Source organism: Zosterops lateralis (genome assembly GCF_965231275.1).
Source record: "Zosterops lateralis genome assembly, chromosome: 1".
Taxonomy (NCBI): domain Eukaryota; kingdom Metazoa; phylum Chordata; class Aves; order Passeriformes; family Zosteropidae; genus Zosterops; species Zosterops lateralis.
Genome location: NC_139762.1, coordinates 117,642,315 through 117,668,158, shown reverse-complemented (window position 1 = coordinate 117,668,158; position 25,844 = coordinate 117,642,315). Strand labels below are relative to the sequence as shown.

The 25,844-nt window shown below is 39.3% G+C and overlaps 1 protein-coding gene across 4 annotated transcripts; it reads right to left on the bottom strand.

The window, feature by feature from the left end:
• Positions 1 to 18: 18 nt before the first annotated feature.
• Positions 19 to 25,828, bottom strand: MTFR1 (mitochondrial fission regulator 1). 4 transcript variants are annotated; one of them, XM_083858664.1, is made up of 8 exons: positions 25,786 to 25,828; positions 19,557 to 19,699; positions 16,258 to 16,356; positions 10,926 to 11,044; positions 7,589 to 7,830; positions 5,597 to 5,849; positions 5,327 to 5,495; positions 19 to 3,738 (listed from the first exon to the last, which is right to left on the bottom strand). In XM_083858664.1, exons 2-8 carry the CDS (start codon positions 19,620 to 19,622, stop codon positions 3,679 to 3,681), a joined length of 1,008 nt encoding a protein of 335 aa, XP_083714790.1. In that variant the 5' UTR covers positions 19,623 to 19,699; positions 25,786 to 25,828; the 3' UTR covers positions 19 to 3,678. The 4 variants fall into 4 exon arrangements, with proteins under 4 accessions (XP_083714790.1, XP_083714789.1, XP_083714791.1 ...); XM_083858663.1 differs by having other exon boundaries at positions 25,754 to 25,797; XM_083858665.1 differs by lacking the exon at positions 25,786 to 25,828 and adding an exon at positions 25,451 to 25,664.
• Positions 25,829 to 25,844: the final 16 nt, after the last annotated feature.

Below are 25,844 nucleotides of genomic sequence, written 5' to 3'. Positions count from 1 at the left end.
ATTTGTTTTTGATTTGAAAAAAAAAAAAAAAAAAAAAGTGCATTGTTTACGTATTCCTCCCTCTACTGAAACATTACCCACTGATGGGTTTTTGATGGGAAAAGGAGAAAATGTTTTTTAGGACAAAATTAAAGGACTAATTTTAAACTTAAAACATTCCATTTTTGTAATTTGTTTTACATTGTTTTAAGTACAGTAAGCACAACTGTAATCTAGTTTGAGAAACTGGTGCTTTCTTTTAGTTCATTTGTATTTCCCGTTTTATTGTAAAAGACTGTTTATTAATTCTGTTTACAGTTTGTTGCAACAGCCATTTTTGGAAGAGAGCTTCAGCGTAAAGCCATTTGTAAAGGCTTTGCCATATTCATTTTAATATGTGCCTGTTGCTGTTAACTTTTAATTAATAAAACAAAATCTTTTCACATTATGCTCCTGTATATTTAAGTTATGACTGAGTCCAGCGTTGTGGAAAGGTAGCTAAGGTTGCAGTCAGCTTCCACTGTAAAACTAAGCCAACTTTTGGATTTGGAAATACTAGTCCTCGTATGCCAAAATTTATTGCCTCTTGGAGCTTGGCCTTTTACTGTTTGAAAAGCAAATCCTGACTTACCTGATTGTTTCCCTTCTAAAACTGTTTATTATTCTTTCATGTTCCCTGAAGTAGTATCATTAATCTCAAAGTGGCCATGTTTAAAGAAATAAATTTCTAATGAAAGCATTCTTATGAGCCTGTGTGAACTTCCTTGCTTTGCTGTCAGTGCAAGTTCTTGATGTTGACTCCAACAGAGAAGGATCAGATGGGACAAAGAGCTCTGGTTGTAACTGTCAGGAGAGAAGAGCCATTTTTTACAGGTTGCCCTTTGAAAGGGTGTTTAAAGCTGGGAGAACACCGAGGTATCAACTGTGTAAACTTATTGCAGAGACACTGAGAGAAACTTACTACAGAGCAACAGTGTGGAAAAGTTCTGATTCCTCTTGGGCCTTTTTGAATGAAACATAAGCCAAGCCTTGCAGGTATTTTCAAAATGACCACAAAAATCAGTATCTGATGATGCCTTCTGTGACACTTTTGTAAAAAATGAACTTGGTTTAAAGAGCATCAACTGCATTATAGGTTTTGCTACTTGTTACAGGCATATGTTAATATGTAATTGTAATGAAAATTAAGATTAATAATTTTACAAGTATATAGATTATTTCAATATAGTATTTATAAAGAGTCTCTGTTTTTTAACATTGTGTAAACTTGCTGTCCTTTGTTCTGACAGGACCCAGAAGAGTTTCTCAAAGTGTAAAACAGGAGTAGTTTTGTTCTAAGCCACCCTTCCTGGAAAGGGTTCTCTGTCCTTCCTACCAGACTGGATTTAGAAAGACTGGTTCTAATCCCACCTCCTCATGCATGTGGAAGCGGCCGTCATTGGACTTGAATTAAAAAAAACCATGCTGGCTGGAAGTGCCTTCTACAACTCTTCAAGTTTGAGCACTTGGGGTGTTTTTCTGTGGCACTGTGTGTAATTTCAAGTAAAAAGATATGAATTAAGGTACAGTATAAGATATTTGATGGCAACTTTGTGATTTTATTTTCTTGCACAGATGACATTTCTTTTGCAGTAATTTTACATCACTGCTAAAGCTCACCTCATTTCTGGTGCTGGATTATCCCAGTTCAGATGGGCAGTGTCTGGTGTGGGCGATTCTCTTGCTTTAGCCTGGTTTTATAGGTCAAGTGACATCCTGAATTTTACAAGTTAATGATTTAATTGGTCTGCCAGAGGAACTGAGTGTACCAGGGGATGGAGAAGCTATTGAACAAGTTCCTTTCCTGCTATTGCTGTGGTGAGGCATAAACTCCTCACTGGTTCCTGAGAACCCTTTCTTTTTGTTTGTTTGTTTGTTTGTTTAACTAGCGTGCACCTGAATTAACAGCCAACCCTACCGTTATTCCTGCTGCACAGCAAGGTAAGCAAACCAGCCCTGGAGGAGATGCAAAGAGGTTGTCACTACACTGATTTATAATCACTGTAACACAATGGAAACTTACATTTTTGTGGCTGCTATCATTTGTAGAGTACCACAAATCAAATATGCCATGTTTATTTTATCTGCTTTTAATTTTATATAGTGGCAATAGAGCATAAAATACAAAACTTAAAACCAAAGTTAACTTTCACAAAGGTGTTTTAAAGGCACTTAGAAGAACTGAAGGATTGAATGACCAATCAGTAGGACCGATGGCAGAGCGCTTTGGAAGGAAGTTACATTGTGTACGTATTAACACCATCTCAAGTTCCACACCAGAAAACAAAGCTCCTCCATGTACCATCTACATTCCAGTTATAAGCAGCAAAGCTTCCCCCTCTTAAGTAACCTTGTCAGAGCCATTCAGCTCTCTTTCTTTATTTAAAAGGTGCTGCTTTTGTCTTTTCCTACGAAACAGAAGCTCCCAGAGGCAGCTGTACTTGTCCCAGTAGCCTGGATCACTTTAGAGCACCAAAACTACCCAGGCTCAGCTTTTTCAGTGCTCATCCACGGTCAGAGCAAACCATGGCTTTGTTTCAGTCTGCACCTCTTGGTTCCAGAGCAGCTTTTTTCACCCTGACTTCTTGTACTTTCAGCTTGAGCCTTTCTACATCTGTGGCTGGAGCCGGGAGCTCAGGTGGTAGGTACAGGTGTGGCAGGAAGTAGCTGCTGCATCAAGGCCCCAGAAGGGCTTCCCCTGGAAAACGGGTCATGGGCAACAGCTTATCCCATCTCTTCCCTGCAAACGGGGCCGTGAGGGCTTGTGCAGGCCCCATCTGCCACAAACATTCCCAGGGAGCCAAGCTAGGGAGGTGTCCATGAGCATCTCCTAGAGCAGCAGGGCTGAGCGGCTTTTGGCAACTTGTACCTCATGGTACTTTGTACCTCGGTTTTCTTATCTACCCTACTTTATGCTAATTAACTCTTTGTTATTTTAATCTGCTGCTACCTACTGACCATTTCAAATTCTCCTGACTACCTACTGACAGAGGCTCCCACAGCATGATTTTACTCTATAATGGCCACAGGATGATGATGCAAGCAGGTTTTACTCTCTTACCCTTGCAAGCTCAGGTGAAACAAACAAAAAAAAAACCTGCACAAAAATGTACTACTATGTAAAATTTAGGTGACCTCTGCAGCAGGTTCAAGTTTTCACTTTGTTTCAGTAAGAAGCAGAGTGCCTCTAGGTTTTCTTTGGGCTAAAAATTTGCTACAGTTAGGTTTAAAAGAGAGACTTCAACATGAAGATTTCAGTATCAAATTACACAATGTAGTGCAAATTACAGGTAGAGCTCACATAAAACTGGTATTAACTTAAGGGTGTAACACCATCATTAATAACATGTACACAAATTTTTAAGTTTGTCAGTTATGCACAAAAATGTTGTATATATAACTTAGTGTTAATAAACTAAACCCATCACATAAATCTGAGTGGAAAGCCAGGCTTGAATATAAAATTAATACCTGAGTATAATGGTCCAATTTATTCCCCTTGATAAATCACACACAAACATGTTTAGTGCCTCATTTCTACATTTCACATTAGGTCTTTCTGTGCTGTAAGAAAGAGACCTCTCAATACTAGTGCTATTTGCAGCATAAAATATTTTATACAAAGCAGCTCAACAGTCTTTTGCAGAATAATCTTGAACACTAAGATTTTTCAATTAAAGTCTTCATTTTTCCTGTAGACTTCAGCATGTGTGGTCCAAACTGGAAAGAAAACCAGAAACATGTTCAGATTGCTTTCAACAGAACCCTTGTTGAACTCCTATCTATCCAAGTAGTAAGAGCAGAACTTGGGCAGAAATAATTTCCTTTATCACCCTCCTTCTCTACATGTGGATGTCACAAAGGAAAGGGAAAGCTGTGTTTGCACCAGCTGAAATTGGTCAGAGGAGGGAGCCGAGGACTTGCTGGAGCAGGGCTGGAGGCAGTTGGGTCTGTCACAGTAAGAGGAGACACAGTTATCAGTGCACCCCACAACCAACTGCTCCAGCAGCAGTTGAACAGCGCTGCTGCTGCTCGTACTCCATCCTACACTCCTGTGCAAGTCCTTTTCAAAACTGTCACAGAGACACCACACAAGTCTGATCTAACAAAGTTACATACTGGTAAGTAACTGATGGACAGATTTTATTAGCTCATTATGGATCAACATTCTATCATTTAATGAAAACCTTCTATTTTCTTAGCTCTTGAGGATTTGATGATCTTTACCTCAAAAGGTGAACTGTAAATTTCAAAACTAGAAAATCATGGAAAAAACCCTGTGTGAATAAACATTGCCAACTCCTGTTCTTCTCAATGCACCAGAGAGGCTGAGGAAATGTGATTCTTAGGAAACATCTAGCTTTTTAGTTGAGCCTGAACGTTACAGAAATAAACCAGTAGAGGGCAAAAGGCAAGTAAGTCAACATTAATTAGTTGAAGCAGTCAAAAGTCCTGATATTTGTGGCATGGAAATGTTATTTTTCTTAAAACTTAACTGAGAGCAGAGACAGCTTTTGGACTTCTATGTGCATTTTTTCAATCACACAAACAAAAAAAACCCCTCTCTTTACTCTTCCTCTCTGGTTCCATAGCACAAGGCTTCAAGGATTGCTGACAAACAAAACTGATCTACACCAGGCTGGTTTTTAGTGTACATTGATAGACACTCGTACTTTGAATGTTCACTGCTTAAAAACCAAATCTATCTGAAATAAATTAGAAGCCATTAATAACTTGTGCCAGGAGGTGGACTTTAAATACAATTTCATTTTAACAGTCTCACACTATAAAGAAACTGCTTTCATATACTCAGCATTTCCAATTATTAGAAGAAACTCTCTATACCAAAGAACCAAGATCCTTCAAGCATTCTGAACAATTTATTTTTCAAATTCCTAGGAATGTCTGAAATGTTTCAGGATCTTGCTTCAAAGTTTCAGCTGCAGCAGCTGAATGGTTAAGGTTGGTAGTAACAGGCAAACTGAGTTCAGATTGGATTCGATGTGAGCCCTCAGCAATAGTTTTCTGAGTACCAGATGCTTGTGGCAACAGAAAACATTTTTGTTTTAAAAAATAACAAAACTGTAACAGGACTTTTTAAAGCTAGGGCCAAGACAGTACACAATCCTAAGACTTACAACTAAAAACGTAAGATTGCCAAAAGTCCTGGCATAGCAGCAGTACTTCACAGGGTTTTGTGGACAGAGAGCTAACTTGTGTAAGATCTACCTATGTTAGCAGAAAGACAGAGGTTGGTTTGCACAACTGTAATTTAGTGCAAGGATGAGGTCAGAATCACAATACTCACCAGCACTACCTCAGTCTGTGTCTTTGTTTCAGACTTTGGAATCACTTTCTCTGTTTCACCTTGGCTATCATTTCGGTATCGATAAGCAAATTTCTTTTTGAGAGCTTCTGCTATTAATGTTGCAGGATCTGCAGGCTGAGACACTTTGGATTTTGTATCTTCTGAGGATCTAGAAAAGAAAATGGCATCAGCATCTGTCTCACCCTGAAATAGTTTTGAGTCATAAAAACAAATCATTAAAGCCAGTCTTGGTACACTGACATTTCTTACCTTTTCACTGAGCGCAGTTTCACGCTGCTCATGTCTTTGAGGATTTCCAGCATGTTTGGTACTTCAGGTTTCTTTGGCCCGTTTTCCACCACATTCTCGCCAGTGTTCATTTTTTTGTTTTTCCTCTCTTTAATGAGATCAACCGCAGATTTACTCTGACCCAGACCTGAGGGAGGGGGTGGAGGCAGAGGAGGAGGAGGTGGCGGCGGTGGTGGAACAGGGACAGCAGCTGGAGCAAGTGGACTTGACCCAACTACAAATCAAACACACATTACAAGTCAGTTCACTTGTAACCGCCCTCCACCTCTCACAAATACCCAGGTAAGAAAATCACTCCAATAAACGTCAATTGCATCTGCCACCTTTAGATTGTCACCTAACTTCTTCATTCCTAAACCACCTAAGCAGACTCAGCTAAAAAGCCACATGAAAATCCTTCTTTGAAAAGTCAGAAGCACCCTTTGAAATTCCAGTCCTAATTCCAGGCGTCTTTACTGGAGCGGGATGGACACCACAACATATTTTAGTTATGTTCTGCCCTAATGTTACCTCTTCTTACAGGCAGCTACTGAGCTGGAAGGCACAATCTGCCACAGTAGCAGTGATTCTTCCTACTTATCATCATAAATATGAAATTTGCAAGATTTTTAAATGGGAATTTCAGAGTTTAAGCAGTGCTTAAACTGAAGCTTATTCCAGTTGTCTGAGGCTGAGGGTTTTTAGGCCAGCTACTCATCGACATTCTCACAATAATCTTGATTTTGAGCTCCTTGGATACTTTAGGTAAAAATAGGTGTTATAAATATAGTATCAGTAATAACCTGAGAAATAAGTGAAGAAAGCCCTGTTTAATTCACCTTTAAAAAAATTAGAAAAATCAAACCCAATCCAGAGTTTTGAGGCTTGGAGTATAAAGTCTGTAAAGATATTTATAAAAATAGAACAGAGGAGTGAGTCTACTCCGTGTCCCTGTAGGGAAACACACAGTGTCATTACCACATTTTACCAGAAGAGGGAGGTAAAGATGATAAAATAAAATTTAATTTCCCTAATAAACAGAGGTAAAGGGAAAAAATTAGAAATAAGTTTATAGTTACTTCACATGTGCCCACCCTCCCTACCATAATTAAAATTCAAGAGTGCAACCAGGTGATCCTTAAAATTATTTCACAATTTTGAATAGGAGCAGTTCAGGAAAAATCAAGTAGCTGCTATCAGTTAACAGCTAAAGGAGCATCTGAAAAATCAGAATATGATTTTATACACAAACACAGGCAAAGCTGTACTTGTTAAGTGACCTTAGGAAAGAGTGACAACCAAATGCCTGTCATCTGCAGCCGACAAGGGCCGTCTCTTGCTAATCTTTGAAGACTTAAAACTGAAAGGAGTCAGAGGTGATGGAAAGAGGAAAAAAGAAATTCAGGAAAAGAATTATTCTGTTTACTACCAGAAACAGTGCACCACTTTTGGTTCCATATGGACAATGTGTCTGGTCCCAGAGATGATTGCAGTAAACAATTAATTGCCTTTTCTGTTACTTGAGATGTATGTTACATATTCCAAAAGCATAATTAGCATCTTGTATGAATACTTAATGATATCAGAGAGCCTATTTCCTTACTGAAGGGAAAGACTTCAGTGTCAGTAATTAAGTTACATTCTTTTTAGTTTGGTTTAAGCCATCATGTTTATCATGAGCTTTGCTCTGAAAGCTGTTTAATACTTCTTTACCCGTTCACAGATTCAGAACTCTGGCAGATTTACAGACAAACATGAAGACTTTAGGAATACTGTAAAATACAGAAAATCTGCCAAGTCACTTGTCTTCAAGACCTATTCTGTACCCTTTGGTTATTGTGCCAAACTAACCAAAACAATATGGAGAAGTGCTTGGTGTTGAAGTATCTCACAAAAAAGAATTAGCACAGTATGAATTATAAAAGGGACACATCCATGAAGTAATTTTTGCTAAGAGTTCAGCAAATTTAGTACCTGTTGTCGAGTTCTGCTGTTCTTGCAAGGTTACAATTTTGGCTATCTGTGCTCTTAGAGAGGCCAGTTCATTTTCCAGGGCATTGATTTTCTGCAGTGCTTCTTCATTTGCCATCACTGCACTCCTGGGCACTGGCTCCTCTCCCGACGGGCTTTCCAAGGACGTTTGTCTGTGTGGGGACTTCCTGGAATGACGGGCTTTGCCTGGAACAGCCTGGGTTGGTTTTGACCAAACTTCTGACCTGTAACAAAAAAAATATCACAACATATTTTAAAGGCTTTGAAATAGACAAGAACTAAACCAATGTGACTTACAAACCAAGAGTACAAGTTGAAGACCTGACTTTAGAACTGTTTTTATACAAATCACTTTAATTAAGACCTTTATTAGTTAAAGGAAAATTAGAGTTTCACATCCTTTTTATTTACATTGTGAGCTGTGTATTTTCTCTTCCCCCAGACAGTGTTTTGTAGAATCCTTCGTTTCAGTTAAAAAAAAAAAGGAATACATTTCCCCTTATCCCAACCTATTTCTCTGCCTCAAACCTATTGTATATTTTATTTGAATTAAGATTTTTCTTCCCTGAAATGCTACCATTTTTCCCCATGGGCAGCAAACAGCCATTTGCAGTTGATTCCTCTGAAGAAGGAAGAATCTCTTAGTTCCATAGAATATTTTTTGTACTGTTTGGATTTCGGAATTTTCAAATTTTTTTTTTTTTAATTTTCCAATTTTAGCAGCACTGGGAAATATGGAATACATGAAACAGCTTAGTGTGCAGAGACTGCTTTTCAGTTGATGGGAAAGGGTCTTATATCTAGTTTTCTAACACAGTAATTCAAACTATAGAGAAGAAAATTTCATACAGTTTGAAAGAGCCTGTGACCTTCCCTCTGGTTTTCACAAGAAAATGTAACTCTGTTGCCTTCCCTTAACACCCACCAAAGTTCAAGCCATGTTAAACACTGAGGCATTATTGAGCATCTGCCCAAACAAGTCCAGTAAGCCCCTACAAAAACACCAGCATTTTAAAACCGTTTATCTCAAGAATCTGAAGAATCTGATTGACTTAAAGATGTCCCTGCTCATTGCAGGGGGCTTGGCCTAGATGGCTTTTCAAGGTCCCTTCCAATGCATGCTATGATTCTGTAAGTACGATTGATAAGGATGACAACAAATTATCATAAACTTTAAAACACAAAATGTGGCCATATCCTTAACTCCTCAATCCTCCTTAATGTCAATCCCCAAACTTGTCAGGCATGCCATTGTTTATTTAAACAGGAGAGAGAGAATAGGGACTGGTAAAAGGACTTTTTGAAGTGGGTAGAATGGCTCCAGGCTAACTCAGCCCAAGTGCCCCATCACGATGGATGCATGTTAGATCTGCAGTTGTGCTAGAGCTAAAGCAAGAGCCAAGATCTAAGGCCAGAACAAGCCCTGTGCTCTGACTACACCAAACCAGGATTAGATACGCATTTAAGTCTTCTATGACACTGACAAAAACCATCAGTATAATTTGCAGAAATTTGATGAAGGAGAATTGATTATTATCATGGAAGAGGAAATTTAGGTGTTGTTATCTAGACAGGAATAGAGAGCAATGCTGAGAACAGGATACATCCTATGGCAGCCACCTCCCTGCTCTCCCTACGTAAGGGAGAAGGAGCCAGTGGTCACTTCACTCCTTAAAACCTGCTGTCCAGAAACTTTTTAAAGGAGCAGAAGAGCTAAATGACAAAGGGTATTTTCTGCTCAGAGCAGTAATAAGAGTTTTAAGGAGATGTCTTGATTAGAATCTAACACTATAGGAAAATATTATGCCTGAGTTGTCACTACTGCTCTGACTAGGGGTAGAGGAAAAATGATTTGTCATTTAGTTGCTTCCTCTATAAAACTGTATTCACAGAAAAAAAAATCTATGTCTGCAAGACATTTTACAGTGGATAAATATTTAACAGTAACACCTATGTGATCCTGTCGAAACAGAGAATTTCAAATGCCTGGAAAACACCTAATGCATACCAGCTCCACTACTAATACTGTGCACAGACGTAATAAACAGTGCACACTGAAATACTCATATTTGCTAAGTAATTCACTTCCCGTGCTCCATCATAAGCTGTTTGCCTTAAGGTCACTATGTATCGGCAGGATTATTTTAGTCCCATCCCACATCCATCTGTCCCTGCTCCCCGCTTCCCATGCAGACATTTCAGCAAATATGCAGTCCTACATCTTTCATAATAGGTTCTTTGAAGCACCAAAGAGCCATCCTCCCTGTTGTCTCCATTAAATGGAATAGCTTTACAGTTCAACCCTTAAACAAAATACTTCTGTGCAAACAAAAGTAGTATGGGACAGTTCATTTCTTTTGGATCAGACAGACTTCAGGAATAGCGTTTTCCAAGCAAGTGCTGATTTCTGTGACTCCCCTCTGAATTTGTGCAATTAACGTGGCAGCGCCAGAATGTTTCTTATGCAAAGCTTCACTGCAGCAAGTCATGTTGGAGGGCACCTAGGTCGTAACTAACCTATTTTATGCTTTCAAATTCAGAACAGCGTCCTCCTGTAATCTCTGAAGCCAACAATCTGTGCCCTTCTCTGACAGGCCAGTTTGTTTAGAAGAAAAACCTCCTGTGCACTACAGAACTGTATGTTTGTTTCTGGACAGTCTGAGCAGCAACCTGAGTAGGATGGAAGAGAGAACTCCATCCCTTCAGCCAAACTGTTTCATGTAGTGACACTGGTCCAACACAACAGCACCTATCCCATCATTCTGGACACAGGTGCTCACATGCTTCCCTGCCAGTTTTTGTTATGAAGATTAACAATATGAAACACAAATCACAATTTTTTCATTGTACTTAGCAGACAGCAGAGCCTTAACCACGAAGGTGAAAAACAATGTGCCAATTACTGGAATGCCAGAATGACCACTGCTGCTAATGAGGAAGCTGTACAGTTCGCTGCCCCATGGTAATGACAATCTCAGGAGAACTGGAGAATCACTGTTAGCAATTGTGCCATAGCACAGCAGACGTTTTCATTGCTTGAAGCTATTGTTTGCACCTCTTTGCAATACATAAATGAATAAATAAAATCCAGAGTCTTCCTTGCATAATATCAATCTCCTGTATATTTTCCAACAGGTCTTTGTTTTGTAATCCTATTAGTCTAACCTCTATCACTCCTTTTCCAGAGCCTATCTCTGTCTCTTCTCCCAGCATTCAAGTGCTCTCTGTTAATTGTAATGCAGAGTAGATTCTCACTGGAGAGAACTGAGGTTTCCTACTCTCAGTTCAGAAGTTCAGAAAGAAGATTTCAGGAACATACCTGAGCCTTGTAGAGGCTTCACCTTCTTCTTCAGCAATCCATCCCACATCAGCAAAGGAGGCCACTGCATCTTCTCTGAAGTGAGCAGGACTGTTTCCTTCCGTGACATGAGAAATAAGCTAAATTTTAAAGGCAAGATTGAAGATTTTAGAGTCAATACTCTCAGCCCAATTCATGTTACCCAATACTTCTACTGAGGCTACATGTAACTATTAACACATACATGCACAAAACACATCTGTAGACTTGAAACACTTATTTCTGTCCTGTGCTCAGTCCAGAACCATTTCACTGACTTCAAACTATTCAATTCATTCTGCTGAACACTTTGCAGAAATTCATGGCTAACTACATACACCATCACATGATGCTACTCAACACTAAAAATCCAATGCAAATTGTTACCTTTAAGGCAAACAAACATCAACATTCTCACACAGTTTTCTATATTAACTCAAATAGTTTGTTTTAGAATTATATTTATGATCAGCAGTTTAAAAAAGACACTAAGGCTGCCAATACTTCGTAAGTATTTTGCTCTGATATAGTATCATTTTTGAAGTGAAATTCTGCCAGTTTCCCTTTCCCTACAACTTCTGAATTTCTGCACAAGAAGTATGTACATTGCACAGGGGGGAAAGCAAACAAGCAAAGCAACCCCCAAACCAGGCAAAAAGCCAATTCTACCAGCTCAGTAATCACAAAGACTTTGAGTGAGAGGTAGGATGCAATCATAACATTATACATTATGTGTTAACAATCTTATTTACAACATGCCAAACAAATGGACCATTTTCCAGCATGGTTCTGGCCATTAGCTTTACAGCTGTTTGAAGCCAAAGGTGAGCAAAGCTTCAGAGACTGGAACTTTTCTTCAATTTCTAGTTAAGTGACCTGAATGGTGATTCGAAAAATTGTTTGGACCATCAATACCTGCTCCATAGTCACAGCTCAACAAAATGGTTTCAAATCTATTTTGAAATACTGGCTGCTTTCCTCAGGTCAGAAGAGGGCATGTGTTCAGAGTCACTGGACTCCTGAGCAGCCTGGGCTCAGTATCTCAGCAGATAAAAGCTACTGAAACAACTTCCAGTAATTTGCTCTGCTCAGTCTTCCCCTTGAGTTCCAGATCTCCAATGCATATATGCCCCAGCTTTTCCTTGTATTCCAAAGAATCACAGAATGGTTAAGGTGGGAAAAGCCCTCTAAGTTCATTGAGTCCAGCTCTACAAACAAACCCACGGCCAGATCTGCACGAGTTGTCGCAGCTGTTCAAGCGCTGCCTGTGGCCAGCAGTGGCCCAGAAGCTGGGAATACTGACAAAGATGGTGGCAGTGGGTGCCAGTCTGCAAGGACAGTCTGCACCCAGCCCATTGGCACTTAGGTCAGTTTTCAGGGCAACCCCACTCTCTAAGAGCAAACTACTATGAACTGTTAGCATTAATCTGAAATAGTAGCAGACCTATCACAGTAGGACTGCAGCCTGGACGAGGTGAAACCATTTACATATTTTAGTAGTAGCCTCTGATACAGAAGTCTCAGGAAGAGAGAAGTTGTGGGCTTGGGGCTGGTTTTTTCCCTGGGAGTTATTGCAAACAGCCTTAGAAATTGAGATTAGTTGCCTTCACCTCACACTCTCACTTGTATGAGAGTCTTTATCACAGCTCCCAGGAGTGTGTATTGGCACCATCAGATCATTTGGAAACAACAGGGTTTTTTCCAGGTAGCATCAGCACAGATGGTAATATGTTTATCACATTAACAGTTGTGCCTAATACCATTACAGTCTGCCTCTCTTTAAAGCAGTCTAGAGAATACTATATTGCATGTTAGGATTTTTGCTGTTTGAGGTTTCCTTGGCATTTTCCTTTTTAAAAATGAATAGAAATTTCCAGGACCACAGCATTTGTATTAATGGCAACTTAAAAAATTTGTAATACATTAGCCATTTCTTGCAGGTGGTACAGATTTTTCTGGCAGTAATATTACCATTAAAAGATTGAAGCCACTTTCAAATAAAGGCGCTACACATACTTGAATCAAAAATAATTTTCTAAATCAATGGTAAGGAATATATTTACCACTGCCAGAATTCCTGCACCATGAGATAAATAACTTCTAATCCAAGATTTAGTAGTAAGCCTTCTGTTATATTGTGATACAAGTTTCTTCTTAATTTTAATTCGTATTTATATATAAACAGAATCTGCTTGTTACCCCATATACAGATGTTTCTTTTTTCTATCCCTAAAAAACAACAAAGCCTTCCTCAGCAGTGGAATTTGAATTTCAAGTTAATGCAAGATTTTTACTTTAATTTAAAGGTGAAAAGCCAATACCCATCTCTCAAAGCCTTCACCTGCCTGTGAACACGTCTGTGACTACCCTATTCCTCCAGTCAATCCCAGCAGAAAAAACACCTGAACAACTGCTCTGCCAGCAGCTAAAATGGCAAGCAGAGTACTGAAAACCAGGGGGCCAGTTCCACTGGATGGCAGAAACTAAATGAATCAGTGCCATAGCCTGATTTGCTTCCTCTGGAAACTGTGTAGTTGCTTCCTCCACTTCTTCCTACCCAGGCTTTTTGCCTACATTACTGTGCATGTGCACTGCACACACAGACACGCCCGAGGGCTGCAGACCCATCACGGATTTCTCCAGACTCCACACACTGAGGTGCTCTGGCACCTCGAGAAGGAAGGGACCCATAAAGAATCATCGAGCCCAGCTCCCAAAGAAAGAGTTGGCCCCGCCAGTGTTTCCGCCCGGTTTCGAACCGGGGACCTTTCGCGTGTTAGGCGAACGTGATAACCACTACACTACGGAAACGCTGCTCCGCGAGAAGCAGGGCAGCTGCCCTGCTCTTTTGTTTGCCAAACAATCTGTGAGGCACAACAGAGATTTCTATACACTACAGGCTAGAATTAAAAAACTCTTGTTCCAAATTACTAATACAGTTATGGATTAAACATTTGGAAACACTTCAAGTAAGACAAACTCGTGGTGATTTTTCAAATTAGCCCAGTAAATTCAGATGTTTGATACGTGCATACCAATTTATTAGGAGACTTCTACTGAGTTATCAGGTATCCATCAGACAGACAAGAGAAGCATGGGACTAAAACAGAGACACTGTAGCTGAAGGATGCTATCTTGAGAGACACTGCTCTAGGTTTGGTTCAGTCTACCTAGGCTGTAGTGGTAAGTTTAATTTTATTTTCTCCTAAAGACTACATATGAATCTAAAAACTATGACATACAAAAGATCTATATGAACTTTTTTCATTTGCTCGTGCCATATAGAGTACATAAGGTATGTAAGCTCTGCTCTACATTACTGAATATGTAAGCAGCATTTTACTATTTAGCAGTGAATTTAAATGTTGACTGTTGCAAGATCAACAGAGTCAGTAGACCTCAAACATCAAAATGTTTGGCTACTATTTTTCAGACTATCTGAACAAAAGCATGCTAGAAGGGAAGTATGAGCATTACAGAGATTCTCTCAATGAGTCTCATCCACTTATGATAAGGAAAATGCAGACCTGTGGAAAGCCTGCTGCTCTGGGGTTACAAACACTGATTACATCCATGCACCCTCAGACGATGCAAGTAAGATTTGATCCATTTTTTTTTTAAATAGAGTGACTTACAGCAAGGTCCAGTTCATGGTCCTTTCATAATAGAGCTAAAGCTGGCAAGAAAGAAAGAGGAAGAGACAGCTATAGGAAAGTATCAGTTGCAACAGCATGAAAACCATTGAGATCAGTATTGAACTTCACTACAGAATCTTAATGCTGAGATAAAGACACAAAAAACAGATGTTAGCATCACAATTAACATGTTCAGCAGTTTATATATTAAAATACTTTAGAGTCTGCACAAACCATATAAATTTTCATGTGTTTCAAGGCTCAAATTTTGAAATTCCTATTTCTAATTAAATAAACTCTCACAACTGTACTTCTGTTTTTAGGATCCTTTCCTTTCACCTCATAGAAGGTGAATGCTTATACTTCACATACACACAAAGCTGAATGAATGTCTCTTTAAGAGGGCTAAAAGGCAAATATTATATTTATTTTAACAGAATCCAGACGAAAACATATTTATGTATTTATTTATTTACTTAAACACTAAAAATAATCAGGAACAGATTCCCCAGATATATCTTGCCATTCCTTCCAAGAACACAAACCAGCAACGTCTTCTTTTATGTATCATATTAAGAGAGGTCAGGATTAGGCTAACTGCAAATGAGCATCATCTTCCCTTGTATGGCCTTTACAGTAGAAAAAACCAGACACATGGGAGGTCTTCACTACCTTTTAAATCTGAGGCACGTGGAGCCTTCTTGCTGGCAAAACACCTACTAATTATATATTCAAAAGTTGAACCCAGCATGCCATTTGTTGTCCTCACCTGCAGAAAACCCCACATTTATTTTTTCATCCTTTATTTTTTTTTTTCAGCAAGCCACTAGAAATATGAGATGGCTGTCCCCAGCTTTCTCCATATAATTTTTTAAGAGAGGCAAAATTTTAGCATGGCTTATACTATCACACCAATAAGGCTTCTGTCATAATCTGAACTATCTGGTTTTGCTACTGCAATTTCAAGTCTAAACATTCTTCATACATTTCATTTATGAGAAAGAAATTAATTTAAACATTGAAAAATTTAGCAGTGTGGAAATCTTAGTGTGGCAGCTGATTCCCTCTATTCATAATCTTTACACTCCCCGCCCTTGCTCAGCCCACAAAACATTTCCCTCTCAGCCTGAATTTCAAACATTACATTTCTCCAATTCTATACCCACTCCCTACCCCTAATACCAGAGTTGAAGAGATTATGTGTAACAGCTTCCACTTTCCCATCTGTTCCTGAAAGACTCATTATAGAAAGCCTGGGTTTTCTCTTCATTAAGCTTTTACACTTGCTCTTTACCCTACCCTTTCACCTACACAGTGCTAGCCTTGTATTTTAAACAAAAGCAAACAGGGTACTCATGCTATCTTGTTACTAATTTTTTTATTTCTGATAAAGTTGTTTATTTTCCCAAGTATTTTTAATACTGTTCATCTTTACATGTCTCTTAAGCTTAGTTTATAAGTACTGTTTATATAAATAGGCTTCATTTTTCTCTTTTATCAATATTTTTTTCCTACTTTCTTATTCGGAAAAAATCTGAACTGGAAGCAGAGAGAACTTCAGTAGGCTAATTCTCCTATGTCTAGTTTATCATATTCTACTTTTACAAACCTTCTAGCCAGGAGCAAATCCCTTTATCAGTACAGTGAAACACAGATTCTAAACTGTTGAGAACACCTACCTGAAAGTGAACTCTTGGACACTGTATAAGAGAGAGGTTACTACCAATTTTTCTTACAATACTTCGAGATGAACCATAAGGCTTGCTTGACCAAAGCACCTGCATGGGAAAAATAAAGAAGGCAGCTGTTAAGGGAACTGATTTTTGTACCACACTGTAATAGTTCTCCCTTACTCTTCCATACCATGCTTTTACTAAATGCATTTAGCAATTCCTTTCATGCTAGAGTAGGATATAATGTCTATACACTGAATTCTGCCCCAGTGAACTCCTTACATTCTATCTCCAAACTGGTACAAATACATTAAACATTATCACTACAACAGATCTAGTCAAGGTCAAGGCAGCCTTTGTATTTAGTCTAAAGCCAAAACAATAAATCAGGTAATGCAGAAGACTTCAGGAGCTGAAAGTATCTTCAAGAACACAGTATTTGAATTTTCAAGACAGTAAAGAACCTACATTCAGTCAGACACCTCTTTTTATAGGGTTTCAAGAAAAGCCACTCAATCATTGAAAATCCATAAAGTCACATAATTCTTAATTTCTCAAAACATCTTTTTTCTTTCTGAATTAAGAGCTCCTCTAAAACAGGAATAGTATCTACCATTCTTAATTTAAATACGTATCAGCTACAATAAATATGAAAATGTAACTGTGAAATTCAAGAAGAAAGTAAAAAATGAGAAAATAAGATGATTTTTTCCCACTTTGTCCTCTGCCCCAAAATATTAGACCCACCTAGAGAAAACTGCCCATTACACACCAGGCTCAACACAAACTCTTTCTACTGCAATTTATATTTCCTCTATGTTGTTTCAACAGGGATTAAATTTGCTTCTTTTTGTTGTCTTTGGGATTTATAAAATCCTTATGAAAGGAAATAAAATGTGAGTTTAATCCTAGGAGAATAGTACAAAATGAGCCAGAAGAGAAGCAAACACCCTGGAGTGAAGTAGGAAAGAGTTCAGCACAAGCAAAAGCAACAAAAACAGTACAAACAGAAAAAGAATAATGAGAAGACTCTAACACAGGGTGTATTGTTAGTAAACAATAAGAACATTGTATAGAAATTTTAAAAACCTGGCCAGTGTTTAATTATGGCTGTAAATATGAATTTACCAGTCAGATCTTAGTTTTTAAAAGATCATAGCTCCAAGCAAACTTGACATCCTGGTAGAAGGTTGCCCAACAAAGAAAACAGGAGAAATCCAGGCTATTCTGGATTGGCAACGGCAATATTGCCTGTGTGATGACTGTACTGGTGCCGTGGGAGTTGCATAACACACAACTGAATATTTGATATACTAAGCAAAGACTCATAGACGTCGAAGGTTCTATTAAAAAAGAAAAGTTTATGTTCCATGGTATTGACTCCTGGATTATTTCATAAATTTCACACAAACATTTTGACTATTTCTAATTTCTATCCTTCCTTCCTCTGGCATTACTGAAATGTAAAATTTTGACAAAATAAACGTGCACTGCACATATGCTTTGCTACATCCTCACGACACAGCTGCCACTCTGCCATGAATCCACTCAGATCTATTTTTTCCCATTCTATAAAAAATACATTCTCTTGCTTAATACACTGCTAAGCTGAACACAAATCTTTCACTGCAGAGTAGTCTATTGATGCTGCATTTCAACAAAGACCTCACAATTGCTCCTATCACCTTACTGTTAGTTTACATGGCTGAGCAAACAGCAGGTAGATGAGTGGCCTTCAAGAACAAGTCACTGACAAACAGTAATTCAGTCTCATTATTCACAACTGATCCTGATTACAGCACAACTGTTGGCAAGAGACACAAGTGATGGGGCATTGGAACAAATGGTGCCAATCAAAGGCAGACTTAATTAGTCTTCAAGCAGAAATACTTCCACAACAGCAAGAGTCTAGACTACATGCTCTATTACCAACACAAGTGCAATGCATTTTAAACAAGCAGCAAAACTTGTTTAGATGTTGCTCAGACCACAGGCAAGTTGTTGACTAGCACTCAAAATTACTTGGTTTCCAAATGCCCTTGGGCTCTTCAACACCAGTGGCTTGGTGCCCCAAAATGCAGAATGATTCAGTTTTGGTTATACAAGATATGCCAGGACATTATTTTCAGAAAACTGCATGTAAACTGTGCCACAAGGGATGCAAGTAAAGTCAGTTCCCTGCTCAGCTGAGCTGAGGTCTCAGCCCTGCTCAAGTTCACACAACTCCTTGTTGACTTGAAGCACTGGCTGAGCAAGTCTGCAAAATGCTACTTAGTCACTCACTCCTATTGCATCAGTGCTCTGCTGCTGTTCAGAACAGCTGACATTTGGAAATGTGACTGTGTGATCACAAGCTTGATACAAGTAGAGAATGGGGAGAAACAGATTAAAAACTTGTTCCTCTCCCTATTTAGGCTGAAATTGCTGAATTACCAGTGTCACAATGCAACATAATCTTTGAATTTTCAATGTTACATGGAATCTCAGATCAAAATTCAAATAAAATCCTGAAGTACAGATTCTTGTTGTCAATTTTAATTTATATTGTATAAACAATTTGCTCTCCATAGATTCCCAAGACTGATAAAAGGCTCTACCACCGTAATACTGACTAAATATTGCACATAGCTGTTAAGGATTTCCCCTTAAAACATTAAAATATTTCAAAATCTTACAGGGATTGCTGCACTGAGGTCAACATTTGTATTCCAATAGCTTCCTAAAGGTCCCAGTGACGGAGCAGTTGATGTTTAGCAGCTCTCTGTCTCTCTCTGCTAAGCATTCAAAGAAAACTCTCTATATAGTCTCCTCCAAGAGGAGAGCTATGCATGCCTATTCCTCTGTTTACTCAGTAAAGAACACAGCTGCACTCTCTCATGTACTGTTACACCTCCAGAAGAGGTAACTATAGCACAGAAGAGGTAAATCATAATCATCTCAGTTTCATGGGGCTTTTTGTATCTCCAAGGTGAGAAGAAGAAATAAGATTATTTTTTTGTCACTATTAAAAACAAGATTAAATTCTCCTTCAGCTACCAAATACACACGGAAGTCCAGCATGAGAAGCAGTATTTACAAAGTAAACAGTTTATTAGAACCAGAAGGAACTGCGTAGTACTTTTAACACATTTATTACTCAATATTCCAGCGTCCAAGTCATAAACTTGATGACTTTCCAGCAATGCAGAATCATTCCAGTATTGAGTATACTTCAAGTGTTCTTATAGATAAGCACAAACTAAAAAACATGAAGTGCTTTCTACACCTTATTTTCTGAAAACATAAAAGAAGGTTGAAACACTTACTGATTCCATGTTCAGTCCAATTTGTTCAAAAGCCATTCTAATTAAGCGCTTCAGCCAGCAAATCATCTGGACTGGAAAAGGCCTTTCCGAACTTGGATTTAAGCCTTCCAAACCTACAAGGCTGCCAAGGTTCCATAGTAGTTCTGAAATGAGACATAGAAGAATTTTAGATGCATGTTGTGGAACAGGTATAGAAATAAACTGCTACATTCCTAAAAAAACAAGCTTTAGATACAAGACAGGTGACACCAAATCCTTGTACTGCAAAGCAAAGGCGCTCAAAAAGCATCTGTTTAAAACAGGCAACAAAGACCTTTTGGTAGTGTCACGAGTTGGAAGGGAGCTTAAAAGTCCTCCAATTCCAACCCTCCTGCTATGTGCAGAAACACCTTGCACTAGATCAGGTTGCACAGGGCCCTATCCAGCCTGGCCAGAAAACTTCCAGGAATGGGGCAACCACAACTTTTTTGGGCAACCTGCTCCAGTGCCTCAGCGCCCTCATGGTGACACGTATCTAATCCAAACCTACCCTCTCTCAGTTTAAAGCCACTGCCCCTTGTCCTATCACTGCACGCCCTTGCAAAAAGTCGCTCTCCAGCTCTCCTGTAGTCCCTTCAGGTACTGGAAAGAAATCCAAGCTGTTGTAAAGTTAACAAATAAAAAGTTGGGGAAATGCCTGCTCACTTGAGCTCCGACAGATGATGGTGTTCAACAACTCTAAGTGAGCATCAAGCGCTATGGAACACCTGCAGATGGGGATCAGCACTAAGACTGAAGTGCCATACTCGTATCTAAAACTCATTTCTATGCAGGAACAGACTGCAGAAAGCTGATCACCTCTCTTGATTCGCATTCTCTGACAGCTTTGTTGTTCCTTCCTTTTTCCTACAACTAAGGAGAGCAAGGAAACAGAAAAATGACTAATGCAGGAAAATGACACGAAACACTGGAGATGTAGGACGTGAAAATATTCAAGCAGTTTATAAAATTCGACAGATTTCAAATTCTGTCTATTTATATCCACTTCCATTCTCTTGACTCAAGATGGTTTTATTGCTCCTCTAGTGAAAATAGAGAAAATAGAGCTTTTTTCTTTAACTGTGTGCTACACCAGTCATAACCTGGACACCACTGAGAAGTGTATGCCACCAAAACCAGAAAAGGAAGTCCCAGATTTAGGTTTACATTTGTTTTGTGTAGCAGGCTGGAAACAACACTCTGTCGATCCTCCCTGAGCAACATATTTGTAGTAGGAATAACAGCACTGCTGAAGCCAGTCTATAGACAGATGAGGGATGACTAAAGCAGGGCAGCAGCAAGGACCTGGTATTTGGGAAGTTTGAAAGTCAGGAGATGGAAAAGCTCTGCTGTTTGGAAGTGCCCACAAGCCCTACAGTTGAACCATCATTGTTTCCATTACAATTTTTTTTTCAACGGTTTACAGCTCCTTAGTAATAACGAACTACTTGTGGAAACTTGGCAGAAACAGTACAATCTTACAGTGATCTTTTTTGGGACAAGCTTAAAAAACAGTTGATACTCATTTCTCATCATCACAGGATTTTCTTTTGTTTGTGACTCAGCTCGGAAGAAAAAACTATTAATCTCCACCAGGAGATTAGAATGAAAACTGCAACTGTTAAAAGAAAAACAAGAGGGAAGAACAATGGGCTAGCTACCAAACAGCCATGAATACAAGCTACAGTCACTCATAATAAATAAATAAGTCATGGACTTCTTCATGGAATGCAGAAGTCTATTAGAGAAGCAATACCATCTACTTATCTATCATTCCTTTAGGCATCTGTTATTTTTCCCTTACACAACCTACTGTATGGATCTTGGATCGCACTGTACCCGCTGTGTTCTTACAACAGGAAGAACACAATGCTTGACATTGGATCTGGCATTGTATCTGGCACTGCAGCAGGCAGTGACATAAAAGAGAGAGGAATGCTCCTTTGGAAGGGGAAACCTGCTCCAAAGGTGTGATATACTCCACCTCATTCCAAAGTCCAGACTTGTTCAACAAGCAGTGTGGAAATCAAAGGGAGAAAAACGAAAGCTGCATCAAGACAAATTCCAACAGAAGACAAAAAGGTGGAGTATTGCTGAGCAACTGCAAAGACAGGGCTGGCTGAGAAAGGCAAGTGATAGGACTAAAAGGAATGACTGTATATATTGGTCTTACAGCCAGCTCATCTACTTCCTCCAAAGAAATCAGAGCATGTCTAAAAAGTTTCCAATTTGAATTTAAAAAACTTAATGGCAAACAGGTAAAAGAACAACACAAAAATTGACAAGACAACCAATTAAAACACAAAATCAGGTGTAGAAAAAAAGTAGCACAACATGAAGATGACAGAATAGTATAAATATGAAGTAGTAAGCTAAAAAAGACAAGGGTTCCATCTTAGAGGCTTAAAAAAAATCCTACATGTATTAGCAGTAAGAGACAAGAGAAACAACCATGATGTAACAGGAAAGAAAGCAGGGAGTGATATGGACAGTCAGTCTGTATTCAGTTTTCACCTGACAGTGGCAGGTAAGACAGGTGTTAGCACGGATTACAGACAGTGCTGAGGAGTTATAAGCACCCAGGACAACAGTACCTAATGAATTTCACCTTGCAAAGTGCAGAAACTTGTCAAATCAACTCTTGACATATTGCTAATTGATTTCAGAAACTCGTTCAATGGGATTCAAAAAACCCAGGAATAAAACAAGGAGCATGATGACACAAAGCATTGGAAACAGTCCAAAACACTTATCCTGACCTAAAATATTAAGGTGACCCTTTATAATTCCAGGTTCCAAGACCTTGATGACTGAACAAAAAAGAGTATTCATTCAAGAAAACAACTACTTTAGTAAAATGAGTATTTATAGTTCACTTTGTAAGTCATTGTTTCCTCTGTAGCCTAAATACTTACCAGTACCTGAGACTGGGGTTATCAATGCCTTGCTCTGGTCAATGACCTGTCTGGTTTTGCCAAAGACAGTAACTGAAATCAGTCTGTCAGTGTGCAGAGCACCACCCAGTTCCTGGAATAGCTTCCTTACTTTGTGGCATTAAGGAAAACCACCATGTTTGAACAACCTCCAGCTAATCTGTTATCTCAAAGGAAAATGCTTCTAAGTATATCAGATTGATATTTTTATGTGAGTTTACAGAATTATCTGCAGGCAAAATTCATACTTATTTCTTTCAGACTATACCTTTCTTCACAAACCTCAGCTATTACACAATTGGTTTATGTGCCAAGAACAGACAGGGTTCATTCCAAAAGAAACTGCTGGACAGCAAGAATGAAAGCATTAACAAATTCTCCTCTCGTGCTCTGTATACATGCCATTTTCAGAAGCAGGAGTTAAACGTTTATTGCTTTTAGTAAACAGAATAATACCAGTTTAAAAATATTGATCTTTGTGGTATTTATCCTCTGTCTTTTTGGTGCTACCTAAAAATAGTTTAATAGTACAATGAGAGCCCTGAGTGACAGTAATATTGCTATAAAAAAGGTCCCTCTGCCCCGCCTCAGCAAAGCTGTTACAAGGATGAGCAGCAGTCACAGACAAGATTACAGGACATCCAAAGAGCAGTGACATAAAGAATTACATTTCACTGCATAAAGCATGAAGGGGTTGGAATTTCATGGGTTCATTTCAATGAAACCCAGAAATTAACAAAGCTGACAAACTTTCTTACTGATATGGAAATATGGAGGAATCCCTTGGTTTAGAAATTAGGAGATCAACTTTTCCAAGCCTCTTGGAGCTTGTTTGCCCCTACTTTCCCCAACCACTTTTGCAGGCTCGGTTCAACACTCTCATATCAAATATCAAGTCTACAAAGCTGAGAGGTAATGCCACTTATAAATTACCAAAAGTTCATTAAATAAATATAAAAGCTCTGGAGTCTGTACACATAAGGCGTAATATCCACTAAATATGAACAGAAGCCCTTTGCCAAGCTTTCTAGTGAGTCCTACACACAAAAGATTAAAAGAAATCAGATGCAACTGCTTTCAAAATGAATTTTTTCTATGAGTTTTTAGCAATGCTGTATTTATCCAAGTCCCTTTCAGAGCACGAGTTCTTGCTCTTCAAAAGAAATATGATGCTTATTTTTTTACTGAAGGTTTCTCTCATTCAATTAAGATCGATACAAACATAAGAGAATGACTTAATGGGATTGATGGAGCAGATTAACCTGAACAAAGAATAAACAAAGGCAGGAAATCTGAAAAAATGAAAGGTGTAGTCTCTAAAGTGAAATGGTGTAACATTAAGAAGTATAAGATTTTCAAAGAAGCACGGGTTCAAAGGAATATCAACCACATTAAAAAATCAAACAAAGCAAAAAGACCAGGCTCCTCCTTATTTCAGCAAGAACTAGGGCAATTGTGTCTCCTCAGTCTTTCAGACTCCCACATGACCCAAGTTCATCTAATAAAATTACATCCACAAGGAAACGTTATGAAAAAAGTAATAAGGGAAGGAAAAAAAAAAAAAAAAAAAAAAAAAGAAGAAGAAGAAAAAAGAGCATTATCACAACAGCCAAATAGGCAGGAAGAATCGAAGAATCTTTGGATAAAGGACCAGACTCTGTGCCAAACTGACACAGACCAGCAAGAAGTGAAGTAAATATGCATTTGGCACAGGTCACACAGCCAGAAACAGAAGTCTTGTTTTTTGGTGTGGAAGCCACAAATAATGAAGCACTTTAGTACTAACAGAAACACCTGTTGGGAAGATCTGAATAGAGAAATAAAAGTCAGTGAATACTACAGGGACAATCTAAACTATTACTGATATGAAATTTAAAGCAGGAATTGAAAATCATACATACTTGCAACAGAAGTTGCTAAAGCTTTTTTAAAAATACAGCCCCACCATATTTACCTGAACATGCAAAACTCTATTAACCAGATTTCACTCACAGTATCCCACCTTGACAACCAAGGACAGAGAAAAAAAACCAAAAACAACGTTTCAGCACTAGTTTAATCGAAAGTCTTTGCTCAGCAAGGATTATACCTGCACTATGATACCACTGAGAAGCAAGTGAAACTCTTCAACACCTCTAGACCACAAGGTATTATATGATAGGGACAAGCAAACACCTCCACGTCCCTGCCAGACAGACAGACAGACAGACAGAGCTCCCCACCAGCTGCTGCCAATGTCAGTCTTTCTGCTACAGCTTTGAGAGACAACAGCAGGTCAGTCCTATGAACAAAAGGGTGTGTTCGTCTGAAAAAGCATTTAAAATGTCCAGATATCTCTCTGTGTAACAATCTCAAGCTCCTACACACAGCAATCATATTTTATCTAGTGACCCTGCAAGGCACATTATTTGTGTTCAGCAACAAGTAACCAGAACTTTTAGACCTGATGTGCAGATAATTCAGCTGCCTCATTTTTATAACCCAGTGGGCATCAGAAGACATAATTCCTATTCATTAGATCTTTGTAATTCTTGCTTTCCCAAGAGCTGCAGAGCACTCAGAGGACAGCATGTAAATATTAATGAAGTGCTGCTGACGCCGCCAGGCAGAGATCAATGCACTACGATTGATTTCAGCATTCAAACTCTACTCACCCTCAACATTTGGAATTTCAACAGCTTGTTAAACAAAACGAAAACGCACACCCAGCAAGTTATTTATTTACGATCACAACAGAAGAACCTGAGCAGGGCAGCAGTATCGCTAAAGATGCACAAAGCAAGCAGCTAAGTTTACAGAAAAGAGAAATAAAACCACCACGCCCTTTAGGGGTCATTTTTCCTCTAACTCTATTTTAAAGCCTCCTTAAAAAAACTTCCCTCAAATTCCTCAATATTATCCCCACACGATCTTGTATTTACATTATTTCCCGTGATCTGTCACCTTCTCATCACAGCAGTTCTCCTGCAGGATCAGAAGCTTCGGCCCAGCACTGGGAGGCACCTCCACGCTCCTGCCCGGCACCTGCCCCGGCCGGGACAGGCCCGAGAAAGGGGACGGTCCTGCCCGGAGACACCGGGGCCGCCCCGAGCGGCCTAGACGTGGTTTCAGGAAAGCTTTCCCTCCTGCACCGCGCCTCGCCCAGGGTCGGCCGCGTCAAGAGGGGCTGCCCAGGGGGAAAGGGCTGCCCAGGGGGAAGGAAGGGGAGAACCGGCCGCCGCCGCCCCCACCCCCGCCCGGCCTCACCCGCCGCCGCCGCGCCCGCCGCGCTGCCTCACCCGCTGCTCGCGCGGCCGCTCGCGACCCTGCCCCGCCAGCCAATCCGCGGCCGGCTCGG

What these genes read in the sequence shown, in the direction of transcription:
- MTFR1 (XM_083858664.1), bottom strand. Translation starts at nt 19,622, where the DNA reads ATGATTTGCTGGCTGAAGCGCTTAATTAGAATGGCTTTTGAACAAATT. An exon ending in TTGGACTGAACATGGAATCA is followed by an intron (nt 16,357 to 19,556) that starts GTAAGTGTTTCA and finishes TTTCCCATGCAG; the next exon opens with GTGCTTTGGTCAAGCAAGCC. An exon ending in CACAGACTGAGGTAGTGCTG is followed by an intron (nt 3,739 to 5,326) that starts GTGAGTATTGTG and finishes TTTTCTTTCCAG; the next exon opens with TTTGGACCACACATGCTGAA.